This window comes from Microtus pennsylvanicus, chromosome 5, assembly GCF_037038515.1.
Source record: "Microtus pennsylvanicus isolate mMicPen1 chromosome 5, mMicPen1.hap1, whole genome shotgun sequence".
Lineage (NCBI taxonomy): Eukaryota > Metazoa > Chordata > Mammalia > Rodentia > Cricetidae > Microtus > Microtus pennsylvanicus.
This window is the reverse complement of record NC_134583.1, coordinates 68,698,683-68,713,696: the sequence shown is the minus strand read 5'-3', so window position 1 is coordinate 68,713,696 and position 15,014 is coordinate 68,698,683. Positions and strand designations below refer to the sequence as shown.

The following is a 15,014-nucleotide window of genomic DNA, read 5'->3' as shown; positions in this document are numbered from 1 at the left end:
GCCGATTGGAAAGTGGCAGTCCAATAGGAAGCCGGGAATCCAGGGCAGGCGAGGACGTTAGAGCTAGAAGTTCCCTAAAGGTCCCCACCATAAGGAGGAGCCTCAAAAACAGCCAATCAATGTATGGCATTTGCTTTTATCTAGTGGTGCTGCAAGTCTGGAAAGGGACGCGGAAGTTAGGTTACCGGAAGTATGACATCTCCACTGTAGTTCACGGACCTCTGCAGTTTCCTCCAGGAATCCTCATCATTTGTTTGTCTGCCACCATCGCCCGACTAGAATCCTCATCTTAATTCGGCTCTTTATTATAATAACAGCCTGTTCCAAAATTCTTTTATTGTGGAAACCTTAAAATGCATGTAACCAAGTGTGATCACTCACGATTTTAATCCTAGCACTCAGGAGGCAGTGGCAAGCAGATCTCTGAGTTCCAGGCCAGCCTGGTCTACACAGCGAGTTCCAGGACAGTCAAGACTGTTATACAGAGAATCAATCCCTGTCTCGAAAAGCTAAAGAAAACAAACAATATACTTATACATTCCAGCAAGAGACGATAATCTTTTTCTTTTCTTTCTTTCTTTCTTTCTTTCTTTCTTTCTTTCTTTCTTTCTTTCTTTCTTTTAAGACAGTGTCTCACGTAGCCCTGATTACACTAGAATTTTCTGTGCAAATCAGGCTGGTCTGGACCTCCATCACTATCGCCTGAGTGTTGGGATTAAATGTGTGCAAGACTCCTAGTCTTCAGAATGATGGCTCAACAGCTTCTTCTGTAATGAAAACAAGTACCTTATAGATTACTTTGGCTTTCTACCACTCGAAATTACTGATTTGGCATCAGGTTTAGCTTTAACAACCTGTGCCAAAAATGAGAACTTTCCTAAGTAGGTTTATTGTTGGTAAATAGTAGATAATTAACCTAAAATTAGTCAAATTAAAAATATTCATATAATTAAGAACCAAGATTCTTCCTGTGAGAATATGGAGTCTGAACTAGAGGAAGAGCCCTACAGGGAGAAATTAGAGCCACGATGAAAAAACAGATTAAAAATATTTCATTCTGTGCGGAGACACAAAAAAATGTGAGCTTGTTCCTCCACCTGTCTGAAGGTCAGACCTAGGGTGCGGTTACTTGATGTTTTGAACATTAAAATAGCCCATAGAGGTAGATCCACTCCACCCTGACCAGAGGTTAGGATGTTGTTTTTTGTTTTTTTGTTTTTTGTTTTCCCCGAGATGGGGTTTCTCTGTGGCTTTGGAGCCTGTCCTGGAACTAGCTCTTGTAGACCAGACTGGCCTTGAACTCACAGAGATCCACCTGTCTCTGCCTCCCAAGTGCTGGAATTAAAGGCGTGCGCCACCACTGCCCCGTTTGGTTAGGATATTCAAACACACTTCTGCCACTTCTTTTGAAATAGGAGGCTTGATCTTGAGAGTGGCTGCCTTCAGGATACTTGGTCTAGGATACCACCTAAATAACGGAATGCTTTTTTTTCATGAATTAACAACTTGATGACTCAAAATATCAAAACAATTAAGTGTTCTAGTTGTCCTTTGTGTCCAGTTAAATCAGCCTTTTGTCTTCTCCCCTGTGGTACTGGGATATAAGAAGGTATTTATTGCAAGGCGGCAAAGACAAGCACCTGGTTCCTTCCATACTAGCTTCTGACTTGACAAAGAGAATGGGTAGGAAGATTATTTATTATTTATTATTATTTCATATAGTGGCTTATTTCTCACAGCTAGCAAGATGGAAAGCAAGAAGTACAAGTTATTTTTTTATTGTTGTAGTGAGAAACACTGGAATATTTTCTATATATTTATTTATTGATATTTATTGAGCTCTACATTTTTCTCTGCTCTCCTCCCTGCCTCCCCTCTACCCCTTTCAATCCAACCCCAAGGTCCCCGTGCTCCCATTTACTCTGGAGATCTTATCTTTTTCTACTTTTTAAAAAAACATTTATTATGTGTGTATGCCTGAAGGCCAGAAGAGGGCACCAGACCTCATTACAGATGGTTGTGAGCCACCATGTGGTTGCTGGGAATTGAACTCAGGACCTTTGGAAGAGCAGGCAATGCTCTTAACTCCTGAGCCATCTCTCCAGCCCTCTTTCCCTACTTTCTACTTCCCATGTAGATTATATCTATGTAAGTCTCTTAGTGTTCGCATTGTTGTCTAAGTTCTCTGGGTTTGTGGTTTGTAGGCTGGCTTTCTTTGCTTTATGTTTAAAAACCACCTATGAAGCCGGGCGGTGGTGGCGCGCGCCTTTAATCCCAGCACTCGGGAGGCAGAGACAGGCGGATCTCTGTGAGTTCGAGACCAGCCTGGTCTACAAGAGCTAGCTCCAGGACAGGCTCCAAAAACACAAGAGAAACCCTGTCTCGAAAAACCAAAAAACAAACAAACAAACAAACAAAAAAAACACCTATGAGTGAGTATATGTGATAATTGTCTGTGTCTGGGTTACCTCACTCAAATGTTTTCTTTTTGTTGTTTTTTTAAATTTTATTTATTTTCCATATTTATTGAGCTCTACATTCATCTTTGCTCCCCTCCCTGCTTCAACCTTCCCCCAAGGTCCCCATGCTCCCACTTTACTCAGGAGATCTTGTCTTTTTCTACTTCCTACTTCCCATGTAGATTATATCTATGTAAGTCTCTCTTAGTGTCCGCATTGTTGTCTAAGTTCTCTGGTCTAGCTCCATCCATTTTCCTGCAAAATTCAAGCTGTCGTTATTTTTTTCTGCTGTGTAGTACTCCATAGTGTAAATGTACCACATTTTTCTTATCCATTCTTCAGTTGAGGGGCTACAAGTTAGTTTTTTATATTCTTCTTGAGTTCCAAACTCCTGAAACCCATAGGACTAACTAGAAAGTAAAGATAGAGAGAAGCAGAAGTTACAGAAGATACTTCCTGGATCTGATCTTTAATACAGAGAAAGGGAAAAACTCATTAATTCAGTAAGCAGATGGGGGCACTTAGTAACAGTCCAGACAGGCAGCCATGATAAAACCAAAGGAAACAATATCTGATGTTTGAACTGGAAAGGACTATTTTATTTTTTTTATTTTTTATTTGTTTATTTATTTATTTATTTGGTTTTTCGAGACAGGGTTTCTCTGTGGTTTTGGAGCCTGTCCTGGAACTAGCTCTTGTAGATCAGGCTGGTCTCGAACTCACAAAAATCCGCCTGCCTCTGCCTCCCAAGTGCTAGGATTAAAGGCATGCGCCACCACCGCCCGGCTAGAAAGGACTATTTTTAATTAAATTTTATGTGTTTGTGTGTACTGTGTGTGGGCATGCACATGCCACAGAGTGTGTGTGGTCAACAGCCATGTCCACAGGAGGTGGTTTTCCCCTTCCACAATGTGGGTCCCAAGGATCAAACTTGGGCTGTCAGGTTTGGTGACTGGAATATTTACTCCCTGGCTATCTTGTTGGCCTTGAAAAAGATTTTTAAACAAGAAATGGAAGAGATGGAGCTGGAGAGGTAGCTCAGAGGTTAAGATCACTGGCTGCTCTTCCAGAGGTCTTGAATTCAGTTCCCAGCATCCACATGGTAGGCTCACAACCAACCATAATGAGATCTAGTGCTAACTTCTGGCCTGAAGGCATACATGCAGGCAGACCATATATAATAAATAAATCTTTTAAAGAAATGGGATTCCCCTAATGGCCTGTTTCATAATCCTGTGAGACATGGGACTAGATGGCGCAATGGTGACACCCACTCCCTCCCCTGTGCACCCAGGCATGCTCATCTTCAGCTTCTAGCCTGAGTCCCTTCCTTTTTGTTTCTCTCCTGAAGAGGCAGCTTCTGTCTCTCCCTTCTCCCCATTTCTTTTTTTATTAATTTATTTATTTATTATGTATACAATGTTCTGTCTGTATGCCTGCAGGCCAGAAGAGGGCGCCAGACCTCATTACAGATGGTTGTGTGCCACCATGTGGTTGCTGGGAATTGAACTCAGGACCTTTGGAAGAACAGGCAATGCTCTTAACCACTGAGCCATCTCTCCATCCCTCCCTTCTCCCCACTTCTTTCCTTCCCCCAGTTTTCTCTCTCTCTGCTCTTCCCCCTTCTCCCCTTCCCTTCCATAACCCACTAAATAAATATCCAACTTCACTCTGCATGGCATGCCTAATCTACCTTGGTGGTCTCTCACCCGCCATGTGGCTTCCTGCCTAGGACCCAGCTGCCTTTGTGGCCTGCTGTGGTCTCCAGACCAGCTAGGGGACCTGCGGTGGCATGGTCTCATGGCCCGCTGCCCCATGTTGCCACTCATTTTACTGTTGCAGCATTTTACTGTTACTATTACAGATGGAATCTGAGTGTGTGGGAGCAAAGAAATTAATAATGTAAATTTGCATAATCTGATGTAATAAAGAAAAAGAATTCCTGGTAGGAGCTGGGCAGCGGTGGTGCACACCTTTAATTCCAGCGCTCCAGAGGCAGAGGCAGGCAGATCTCTGTGAGTTTGAGGCCAGCCTGGGCTACAAGAGCTAGTTCTAGGACAGGCTCCAAAGCTACAGAGAAATCCTGTCTCGAAAAACAAACAAACAAGCAAAGAATTCCTCGTAGACTAGTTCATATGAAACACCAAGCGTAGTTATCAGTAGCTAAAGCTTCATAATATCAAGTTCTGGAAGACCCCAGAAAAATGACAGGCATTACTAGGGAAATTGGGCATTCGAGAGTCAGTGCTCAGTACCAAGTGTATCAGGCCTGACAGGACTATTTTCACGGGGGACACAAGAGAAGAGCAAGTTAATTCAGCAAAGACTTCATGGCTCATATGGAGCTTTAATAGCTTTTGCAGAGTCCCATGGTGAGACATGTAAAGCAAGTTTATAAGGTGTGAAAACAATCAAAGGGGATAAAAAAGGCAAAAGGGTCCATCTGGATCACTTAAAGACAACTACACCTGGGCTTGGTTGCTGTGGGATAATCCTTCTGTATGCTGTGAATATGTATCATGCTCATTGGTTAGTGGCAAAACTGATTTGGACTATAGCAAGACAGAATAAGGTTATGTGGGAAAGCCAAACTGAAAATACAGAGAGAAAGAGGGGCAGAGTCAGAGAGAGAGATGTGAGCCAGCAGCCAGAGAGAGAAGCGAGATGCTAAAGCCGTGAGTCATGTGACAAAATATAGACTAATAGGAATGGGTTAATTTAAATTGTAGGAGCTAAATAGTAATAAATATGAGCTATAGGTCAACGTTTTGTAATTAATGTAAGCCTCTGTGTGATTATTTGGGATTGAGCGGCCAGAATAAAAGAAAAGTACTGTTTCTGTTTACCCTTGGTGACATGTCTGTCAGTACGCAGGAGTTTAAGGCCAGCCTGGGACACATGAGTGCATCTGAAAAACTAAAAACAGCCTGTGAGATAGTTCGGTACTTGTCACCCAACACTAGTGATGAGTCAACTCCTAGGTCTCATGTGATGTAAGAACACCAATTCCTGAACATTGTCTCCTCATTTCTTTATGCATGCTGTGCTGGAGCCCTCCCCCACACAACACACAAGACCAATACAAATGGGAATAAGAGAGATGGATCAGTGGTTAAAAGCATTAGCTACTCTTGTAGATGACATAGGTTTGGTTCCCAGCACTCACATAGTGGCTGGCAACAATCCGTAACTTCAGTTCCAGATCCAACGCCGGCTTCTGACCCTTTTGGGTAGTAGGCAAGTGTGTGGCACAGATACCCATACACAGGCGAAGCACTTAGATATGAAATAATAAAAACTTTAAATTACAAGAATAAAAAAGAAATTGAAAGCCGGGCGGTGGTGGCGCACACTTTTAATCCCAGCATTTGGGAGGCAGAGGCAGGTGGATCTTTGTGAATTCGAGGCCAGCCTGGTCTACAAGAGCTAGTTCCAGGACAGGAACCAAAGCTACAGACAAACCCTGTCTCAAAAAAAACAAAAAACAAACAAACAAAAAAAACCAAACAAAAAGAAATTGAGACAAATGTAGCAAGATTTCTATAAAGCCAGCATTCCTGTTAAAAAACAAAACAACAACAAAAAACCTGAAAAGCCTCACCAAAGTTTTTCCGAGAAGTGGGCAAGTCTCCTCCCCAAGAGCACATTACTTCCCTATGAAAAAAGATACAAAGGGTGGAGCTGATTTGCAGTTAGGTGTGATTAATGGAGAGTAGTAGTCAAGCCTAAGTTTAGGGCCTGTGGACCCTGGAAGCTGGCTCCAGTGACAAGTGCAGCAGACTAACTCGTGCCTCGCTGGCCTTATTTTCACTTGGACCTGACTAGGCAATGCAGGTTATCTTTCCTGAGATCATTCAGGATGCTGGAGATGACACATCCCTATCAGTCCAAAGGCAGTGTCCTGGGAATGGGACCAGATGGCTCAAGGAAAATGTGAATTCTGGAAGGTACTGTCCTGTCTGTGCTACTGCACCCAACATTACACTCCCGATAATTAATTCATGTTGTATTGGATCTTGCTAATGTTTTCATAGTATCCTCTGCTAGAAAGGACTTAAGAGAGCCACCGGTCTTCTGTGATAAAAGTTTCATTATATATAATGCTAACCCTGGACTGTCTCACAGACTTGGGAAACATCTGGAAGAGAAGTAACAACGACAATGAAGTAATTTCAGCAAGGGAACCCAGTGTTTAAAGTGACACTCTGAAACCATGGTGCCAGGGACGGACTGTATTCTTAGAGCTGTTGCAATGAAGCCCGGATACCGCTGGAGCCCTGCAAACCTTAAAGGCCATTTTTTTTAACTTTTATTTAATTTTTATGTATGAGTACTCTGCATGTACACCTGCGTGTCAGAAGAGGGCATCAGATCCCATTGTAGATGGTCATGAGCCACCATGTGGGTGCTGGGAATTGAACTCAGGACCTCTGGAAGAGCAGCCAGTGCTCTTAACTGCTGAACCATCTCTCCAGCCCCCACTTAAAGGCCATTGTTATTGCTGGGTTTTGTTTATTTATTTATTGATGATTTTAGATGCAGATTGTTTTAGGGTGGAGAATGTCCTTGTCTCGATTACACGTACTTCCAGAATATCCAATAAAAGAATTTAACTATTTTAAGACTATATCTCCAGTGAAAATGGGAGTTTTCAATGAAATTAACCCCACATTGAGTTTCTGATGGAGGCTTTTTTTATATAATTTTTTGAGTTATATATTTTTCTCTGCTTCCCTCCTTTCTTCTCCCTTCCCCTTCTACCTTCTCCTAAGATCCTTAGGCTCCCATTTTACTCAGGAGAGCTTGTCTGTCATTGCTGTTGTTTGCATCCCAAAACTAGTTGGCAGTTCTGTTGCGGAAACACTACACTGGTTGTAGGATATGGCGAAATCAGGCTAGACTGAGTCTTGAGCTCCCATTCCTGCTGGCTAGCTTTTTAGGGAAAACAAAACAAAACAACAACAAAAGAAAAACCAAAAAACAAAAACACCAGCTGGGCAGTGGTGGTGCAAGTCTTTAATCCCAGCACTGGAGGCAGAGAAAGGAGGATCTCAGAGTTCAAGGTCAGCCTGGACAGTCAGGGCTGCAGAGAAACCCTGTCTCAAAAAAACAAAAACAAGAAGAAAACAACAACAAAGAAAAACACCAGAAGGTACAATGTGGGTAACAATGATTTTTGCTTACATCCATCAGTTACTGCTATTATCAGCCTCAGTTATAAAAAAGAAACTTATTATTATTATTTTTTTACTTTAGCTAGGTGGTAGTGGAACACACCTTTAATTCCAGCACTTGGGAGGCAGAGGCAAGTAAGTGATCTCTGTGAGTTCAAGACCAGCGTGGTCGACAGAGCGAGTTCCAGGACAACTAAAAAACAAAACAAAAAAACATTTTTTTTACTTTAAATTATGTGCATGCATATGTGTATACATGTATATAGCTGCGGTGGAGGCCAGAGAACAGCAGATTCCCTAGGGCGGGTTCAAAGCTGGTAGTGAGAGTGCTGGGAACTGAAGCCAGAACCTCTCTGCAAGGGTGATATGGATCTTAACTGTCTAGCCCAGTAAAGTTTTTGCAGTGATGGCACACACTCAGAGCTACTCAAGCTACTCAAAGTAAGTGACTATGGCATTGTGGCAATTCTCAACCACAAACGGAAGAAAACTGATCAGACATTGCTATCATACAAGCCACCAAAACACCCCTCCCCCCAAAAAAATCCCCCAGGGAATGTCCTCAAAGAGGTGAAATCGATGTACCAGAACTAAAGCGGTGGAGTGTTGAACAGCTGTTTCGGTCTAACTGAAAGTTGCTCCCTTCAAGAGAAAGGAGGCCCTTAGGAATGAGGAAGTTCAGAAAGGTAAGACCCATGAAGTCCTTCTTTTAAGTTGTATAATCAGTAGGCAACTACTGTGGAGAAAACATGGTCAACGAGCTCCAGGGCTGCAGTGTTCATGTTCCATGGTGAGGTGGATTTTTCAATAACTTTTGAGTTACCATGTTCCTGTAAATGACCCCAATAAACTCACTGGTTCATCACACTAGATTTGAACTGTTTCCTTGGTCTGCTGTTGGTGTCTTATCTAGGATGAACATATTTGTTCCTGTCTCTCCAGAAGTAACACAGGACTTTGGAACGTTGAAGACATCATGTGCTTCTCTCTCTTTCTCATCAGTGTATGCATCTCTAATTTGTTTAGCTGCATCTTTTCTGTTTTCTTTCTGAATTATGGTAAGGTCACTCAAAATTCTACTTGTGAGGCACATAAACTTCAAAAGACAAGTACAAGAGCCCAGGCAGGCATGGTGATGCCTAGTTGAAATAGTGAATTCTCAGATAGCTAGAGTTACATAGTGAGACCCCGTGTTAAAAACGAGGGGGTAGGGGTACAAGGACATCCATAGTAGCATGGTTCTATAATGTTCATGAATCGCAAACACCCCCAAATGCTACCAACAGAAAATTAACAAATTATAATGCATTCATATAACAGCAACAAAACTACAGCTATACACAATACTCACTATGCAATGTTAAGAGCAAAGACAACAAAGATATGACTCCATCTCTATAAAGCCCAATTTATTTTTACTTATGTGTGTGCCCTTAGGGGCAGAGAGTTGCTGAATGTGGGTGCTGGGGACTAAACCTGGGTCCTCTGTAAGAGCAGTAGTACTCTTAACTCCGTCACTCATTTCTCTAGTCACTATTTTTGAGGAAGGTGCTCTTGTATCCCCTTAAGTTTTTGTGTGTATATATGCATATATACTTTGTGTAAGACTGTCTGCCCTGTAGAGATCAGAGGGCACTGGAAACTCCTGGAACTGCCATTACGGAGGTGGGAATAGCATGTAGCTACAGGGAACGAAACCCAGGTCTTCCGCAAAAACAAGTGTTCTCAGTTGTGGAAGGTTTCTCTGGCCTTCATATATCACCCCCCCCCCCCCTTTCTGATTTTGATACAGGGTTTCTCTGTGTAACAGTCTGGGCTGCCCTGGAACTTGCTCTGTAACCAGGCTGGCCTCGAACTCCAGAGATTCTCCTATCTCTTGCCTCTCAAGTACTGGGATTAAAGGGGTGCGCTACCAACACCCAGCCCATATATCCCAATTTAAACATTCATTTCTTTTTTTGTTTTTGAGACAGGGTTTCTCCGTAGCTTTTGGTTCCTGTCCTGGAACTAGCTCTTGTGGACCAGGCTGGCCTCGAACTCACAGAGATCTGCCTGTGTCTGCCTCCCGAGTGCTGGGATTAAAGGTGTGCGCCACAACATTTATTTCTTGATTGGTTGATTGTTATCTCTCTAAAGCAAATTCAAGCAAAATTACATTGTGAGAAGTCAGAATAGTAGCTACTTGTGAGGAATGATCAGAGGGTATCAAGGTTTCCCAGTGCCAAAAACAATCAGTTTGGATAAACAGCCTTCAGGTACTGGCTAAGTGGGAATTTAAACTGTCTATTTGTCTGGAAATCTGCTCGTGGGTTACGTTTCAAAACTTTTTTTTTAAATATTTATTTATTTATTATGTATACAATATTCTGTCTGTGTGTGTCTACAGGCCAGAAGAGGGCACCAGACCTCATTACAGATGGTTGTGAGCCACCATGTGGTTGCTGGGAATTGAACTCAGGACCTTTGGAAGAGCAGGCAATGCTCTTAACCACTGAGCCATCTCTCCAGCCCTACGTTTCAAAACTTTACGAAAATATTTAAGCTTAATGTGGTGGTATTCATCTGTAATTCTACCATAATTAATTCTGTAATTCTCCGGAGGCAGAAGCAGGAGGATCAAATTTGGGGCCAGAATGGGCAACATGACCTTGTTATGTTAAAACACAAAACAACAATAAGAAAAATAACAACAGTCAACCATGGTGGTGCACACCAGTAATTCCAGCATAGGCACAGCAACTCTAAGCATAATCTGACAAACTACAACAATAACAAAAACAGAAAAAACTAAACCACCAAAATAAAAACCCAGAAACATATCCCGATATGTAAATTTGTAGACCCCAAGATAAAGAATATAAAATATACTTAATCATATAACCATCAGTATAAAGGGTGAATGTTCTTCTTCTTCTTCTTTTTTTTTTTTTTTTTTTTTGGTTTTTCGAGACAGGGTTTCTCTGTGGTTTTGGAGCCTGTCCTGGAACTAGCTCTTGTAGACCAGGCTGGTCTCGAATTTACAGAGATCCGCCTGCCTCTGTCTCCCAAGTGCTGAGATTAAAGGTGTGCACCACCACCGCCCGGCTAGGGGTGAATGTTCTTGTAATCTAATCTTTTCATCCTTCTGGAATCAAACTGTCTGTCTGAATTCAACCTACCTTTTCTATTTTCAAGTTTTCAGACCAAGGACACACATATACACGTTTCCTTAACTATAAAAAACAATGGTACCTATTGAGTCACTGTGAGGACTCAGAAGAAACAAACAGTGCCTGGAACATAGCCTAGCAGCAACTATTCAATAAACACGTGCTAGCTACCATTACTATTCTTGTCTGACTTAACAGTCATGGCTGATAGATAAGAAGCTGTTCCCTCCCTTTCTCCCCAAGGAAAATTCCAAAAAATACACACACACACACACACACACACACACACACACACAATCATCCTATCCTTGTCTCGGGGGCAACTAGATAGAAGTTAGAAGGCGGATGAAGGTATGAGTCTTGCCTTTATCAAAGGCCCAAGGGAAAGCAGGAAAAAAAAACAAGACAATATTTCACCACCAAAAAAGATTTTTATTACAAAACAAATTCTAATAAAATCAAGCCTGGTTTTCAACCCTTTCTCTGAATGGAGGCTCCTAGGATGGAGGGGCAGGGGAGACAAAGCAGAGGGTAATGAAAGAACAGAGCAGGCTGACCTCCCCGTGAAGTCTCAGGTGCTTTGAGTAGCCTAGATGGGCTCTTCCAATGGCTCCAGAGAAAGGCAACGTCCTTCCAGACAGGAAGAACCACGAACCACTCCTGTCACCAGAACCGAGCACTGCTGCACTGTTGGACTGGATCCAGGTCTTGACTGGCTCTCAGCAAAGGCCATCCAGGATTACTCAGCCTGCGCAATGGTGTAGGAGAGAAGCCACAGCAGCAGGGGACCCAGAACAAGGACAGCAAACCAGACAGCAAAACTGGCCAGAATGAGTCTCCGCGCCCGGGCCCCCCAGTATATGGCCTCCTCCGACTGGCCTGCCTTATGCCGCTCTTCTGCCTGTGGGGGCAGGTTCTTGGTTAGATTTTCCCCCTGCTTCAGTCCCAAAGTGTCCACTGCCCATTCCACTCTTTGATCTATCACAGCTCATGACCGCACATCCAAACATCTTACATCCTTTCGTTTGCCTTTCTTCTCCTCTACAACACAAACCATTCACTGCCTTCCTGCGTACCTTTCAATTGGCCATAGTCAGCTTAGAAGACTGCACTGGGAAAGTGCTGTTTAATGACTTTGGCTGGTTTTATGGTATGGTGCCGAAAGCAGGGCTTGGGCACACCAGCCAAGTACTCTGCTGAATTACATTTCTGGACTGGAAAATACTTTTGAGTCCGTCTAGTCCCATTATTTTCTATCTGTCCTATGTTCATTCATTCAGAATTTGAAATTTGTAACTCAAGTGAGTCACATCCAGTCAGATCACTCAGGGTCCAATATGTATCATCATTTTTATCATCAAGGATTCTTTTTTATGAGTTTGCCCCAGTGAAATTTCTATGGTGACAGGAGGGCTATTTTCTGACTGTCAAGAGGGGTGAGAAAATCCCAGAATGTTATGTTAACTTGAATAGTCTTTCAGGAGGCATACATTGAATGCTGAGCTCAGTGACAATGCACTTAACCATGGGCAAGGCTCTGGGTTCAATTCCTAGTAATGCCATCCCCACCCCAGCCACAAAAAGGGGACAGGCAAATCTTTAGCAACTGAACTTCGTCCACATCCTGGATATTGCTCTCATCACTACTCAACTGTCTGCCTGTAGTTTGGCCCCTTGTGGTTCAACCTCAAAGGAGGCTTTGAGTAGATCTTCCAAAAACACAAATCTGGCCATGTCACTGCCCTGAAATAATTTTTACATTGCTCTCTAGTATTCGAGATAAAGTCACAATTTCCAAGTACAGAACTGGAAGCCCTCAGGAATCTAGATCTCTGGTGTCAATCTTCAGTGCTCCTCATTTAGCCCACACCAGTGCTCACTGCTGCTGCTATCTGGATTATCCTTTTACCCCCATTCACCCTTTAAAATTACCTTCTCCTTGTTGTCTTTTAGGGCCTTTGGAAGCCACTTACTCTAAAAGATTCACTCCACCCCCACACACAAACAACTTTCCTTGTTCCTTTGTTCCTAAAGTACCCTGTGCTTCCCCTGTCCCATAGTATTGGTGAGCTGCACTTACTAATTCTCTGTTTCTACAGCTATCTCTTCCATTAAGACATGGGTCCTTTGAATGCATTCCTATTCAGGCACTAAGCCCATACCTAAGAATCACTAGGTATTTAGTAACTGTTTAACTGTAGACCTATCAGATACACAAAATCATTTTCTTATACCCACCCCCGTACCCACAGAAATTTTATTCCTCACCTTGACAGCAAACACAAGAGCCATGACTCCCAGGCAAGAACAGCCACAGATAATGCTAGTAGCTGCCAAGTATCGGAGGCGGAGCCAGCAGCAGTGGATAGGGGATGGAGCATGAGCAGCTTCCATGTTGCTCATCAAGCTCTCCGCTGCATTCTCCTCGTCCTCCATCACCTGTGGGCGATAGTCAAGGTATTTTTAAGCCCAACAAATGAGCTCTTGTTCTGGCGTGGTGACTCCACCCTTCTCAAAGCATGCTGTCTACTGTCATACCCTATACTTAGGAATGCTGTTGTACTGGGAAATTCCTCCAATGACTCAAGGCAGGAAACTAATAAATACGTGGATGGACTGCTTTCCTTCACTGTAGAGTCCTAAGTCTCTGAAGGCAAATATGTGAATATACTCGTAGTTTGATAAGCACAAAGAAGCAAACTGACATGCATATTGAGAAGCAGGATATAAAATTTCAAAACCTTTTAAGAAGGTGCCTTTTTTTGAGTCAGGGTCTCACCGTTTAGCTCTCCCTGGTTGGCCTGGAACTCAGTATGTACACAAGGCTGCCTCAAATACAGAGATAGCCTGCCTTTGTTCCTTTGTGCTAGGATAATTCTTTTTTTGAACAGGGTTTCTCTATATAGTTCTGACTGTTCTGGAACTCACTATGTAGACCAGGCTGCCTAGGACTCAGAGATTCACCTGGCTCTACCTCCTGAGTGGTAGTGCTGGGATTAAAGACAAGTGACACCACACCCAGCATGAAAACAGTTCTGGGGAGGAAGGAAAGGGAAAAAGAAAATCACACAGTTAAGATCTTTTCTTGCTGTTTATAAAAAGTAAAAACAAAAAAAACCAAAAAATTTAAAACAAACACCTGACCCAAGAGTAGTGGCAGACATCTCTAATCTCAACTCTGGACAGGTGGAAGCAGAAAGATCAAGAGTTCAAGACCAGCATCGCTACCTTGGAGTTTGAGGATATAGGAGATCCTGTCTCAAAACAAAAATGTAATAGGAAAAAAAAAACTAAAACCCAAACGCTGAACATAGCTCTGTAATGATGCCTTCCTGCCACCTTCTCTCTTCATTTTAACCCATGCCCCGTAAGACAAATCAGACTGTGCCAGAGCCCACACAGACACCTGCATAGTGCCTTTTTCTCACTCCTTCTCAGGCCCTCCATGCTCATCACAATACCTTTCCACTCTCTTGCCCAATCATTCTCCTACGGCTTAGACAAAGTGAAACCACCTGTGGTTCGCCAAGCACAAGTAAAGAGACTGCACAAAATGAGAGACGAGAGCACAAAAGGATGTGTAGCAAAGCTGCAGTGCAAGTTGAGGCAAGAACTGAAGTTGTCAGCCAATGAGAAGAGCCCAAGAGGGCCCAGGGAGTTAGGTCAGAAACTATAAACACAAACAGGTTCTTACCTGGCTATAGGCTTTGAGGGACTGTGAGTTTCGGCTCCTGCCTCACGTTTGATTTGGCTTGGGTGGAGATGAAGCTGACTCATGGCTCCAAGCCAAGCCAAGGTAGAGTTGTGGGACCAGCCACCATGTGAAGAGCCCAGGGAGCTGGGAAGGGGCATGGCCAACTCAAACCAGTTTGGCTAGGTGGAGAGCAGAGGAGGGCCAAGGCATGAAGCAAGTGGAGGATGCCTGCTTTCTGAAGAAAGGAGTGTAAGGAAGCACCTGAGCAAGGAGGGTGAAAGGGACTCCAAGGTGTGGGAAGCTGAGGGCAAGTTCAAGAGTCAGAGAAGAGTATGTCTGAGTGAACTGAGAACTACCAGCCTAACAGATCATATCTGACAATCTTCCCTTTTCTTGACTGAGAGAGGAGTTAAGTTCTGACTTAAAAGTATACAATCTTGTATTAAAGATCAGGTATGGGATCATTGCAAGAGGGAGGTGAAAAATTACATCCAAGTTCCCACCCAACCCTCCACCAGACCATAAAATCAGAAGCCTC

At 43.1% G+C, this 15,014-nt stretch overlaps 1 protein-coding gene across 1 annotated transcript; it reads right to left on the bottom strand.

Moving 5' to 3' along the window:
* Nucleotides 1-11,201: 11,201 nt before the first annotated feature.
* Tmem265 (transmembrane protein 265) lies at nt 11,202-14,909 on the bottom strand. The gene is made up of 3 exons (XM_075972361.1): nt 14,477-14,909; nt 13,051-13,221; nt 11,202-11,683 (listed from the first exon to the last, which is right to left on the bottom strand). The coding sequence occupies exons 2-3, from the start codon at nt 13,216-13,218 to the stop codon at nt 11,522-11,524; spliced, it is 330 nt and encodes a 109-aa protein (XP_075828476.1). The 5' UTR covers nt 13,219-13,221; nt 14,477-14,909; the 3' UTR covers nt 11,202-11,521.
* Nucleotides 14,910-15,014: the final 105 nt, after the last annotated feature.

Coding starts and splice junctions, on each gene's coding strand:
- Tmem265 (XM_075972361.1), bottom strand. CDS start 13,218: ATGGAGGACGAGGAGAATGCAGCGGAGAGCTTGATGAGCAACATGGAA. Junction 11,684..13,050: donor CTCTTGTGTTTGCTGTCAAG/GTGAGGAATAAA, acceptor CTGCCCCCACAG/GCAGAAGAGCGGCATAAGGC.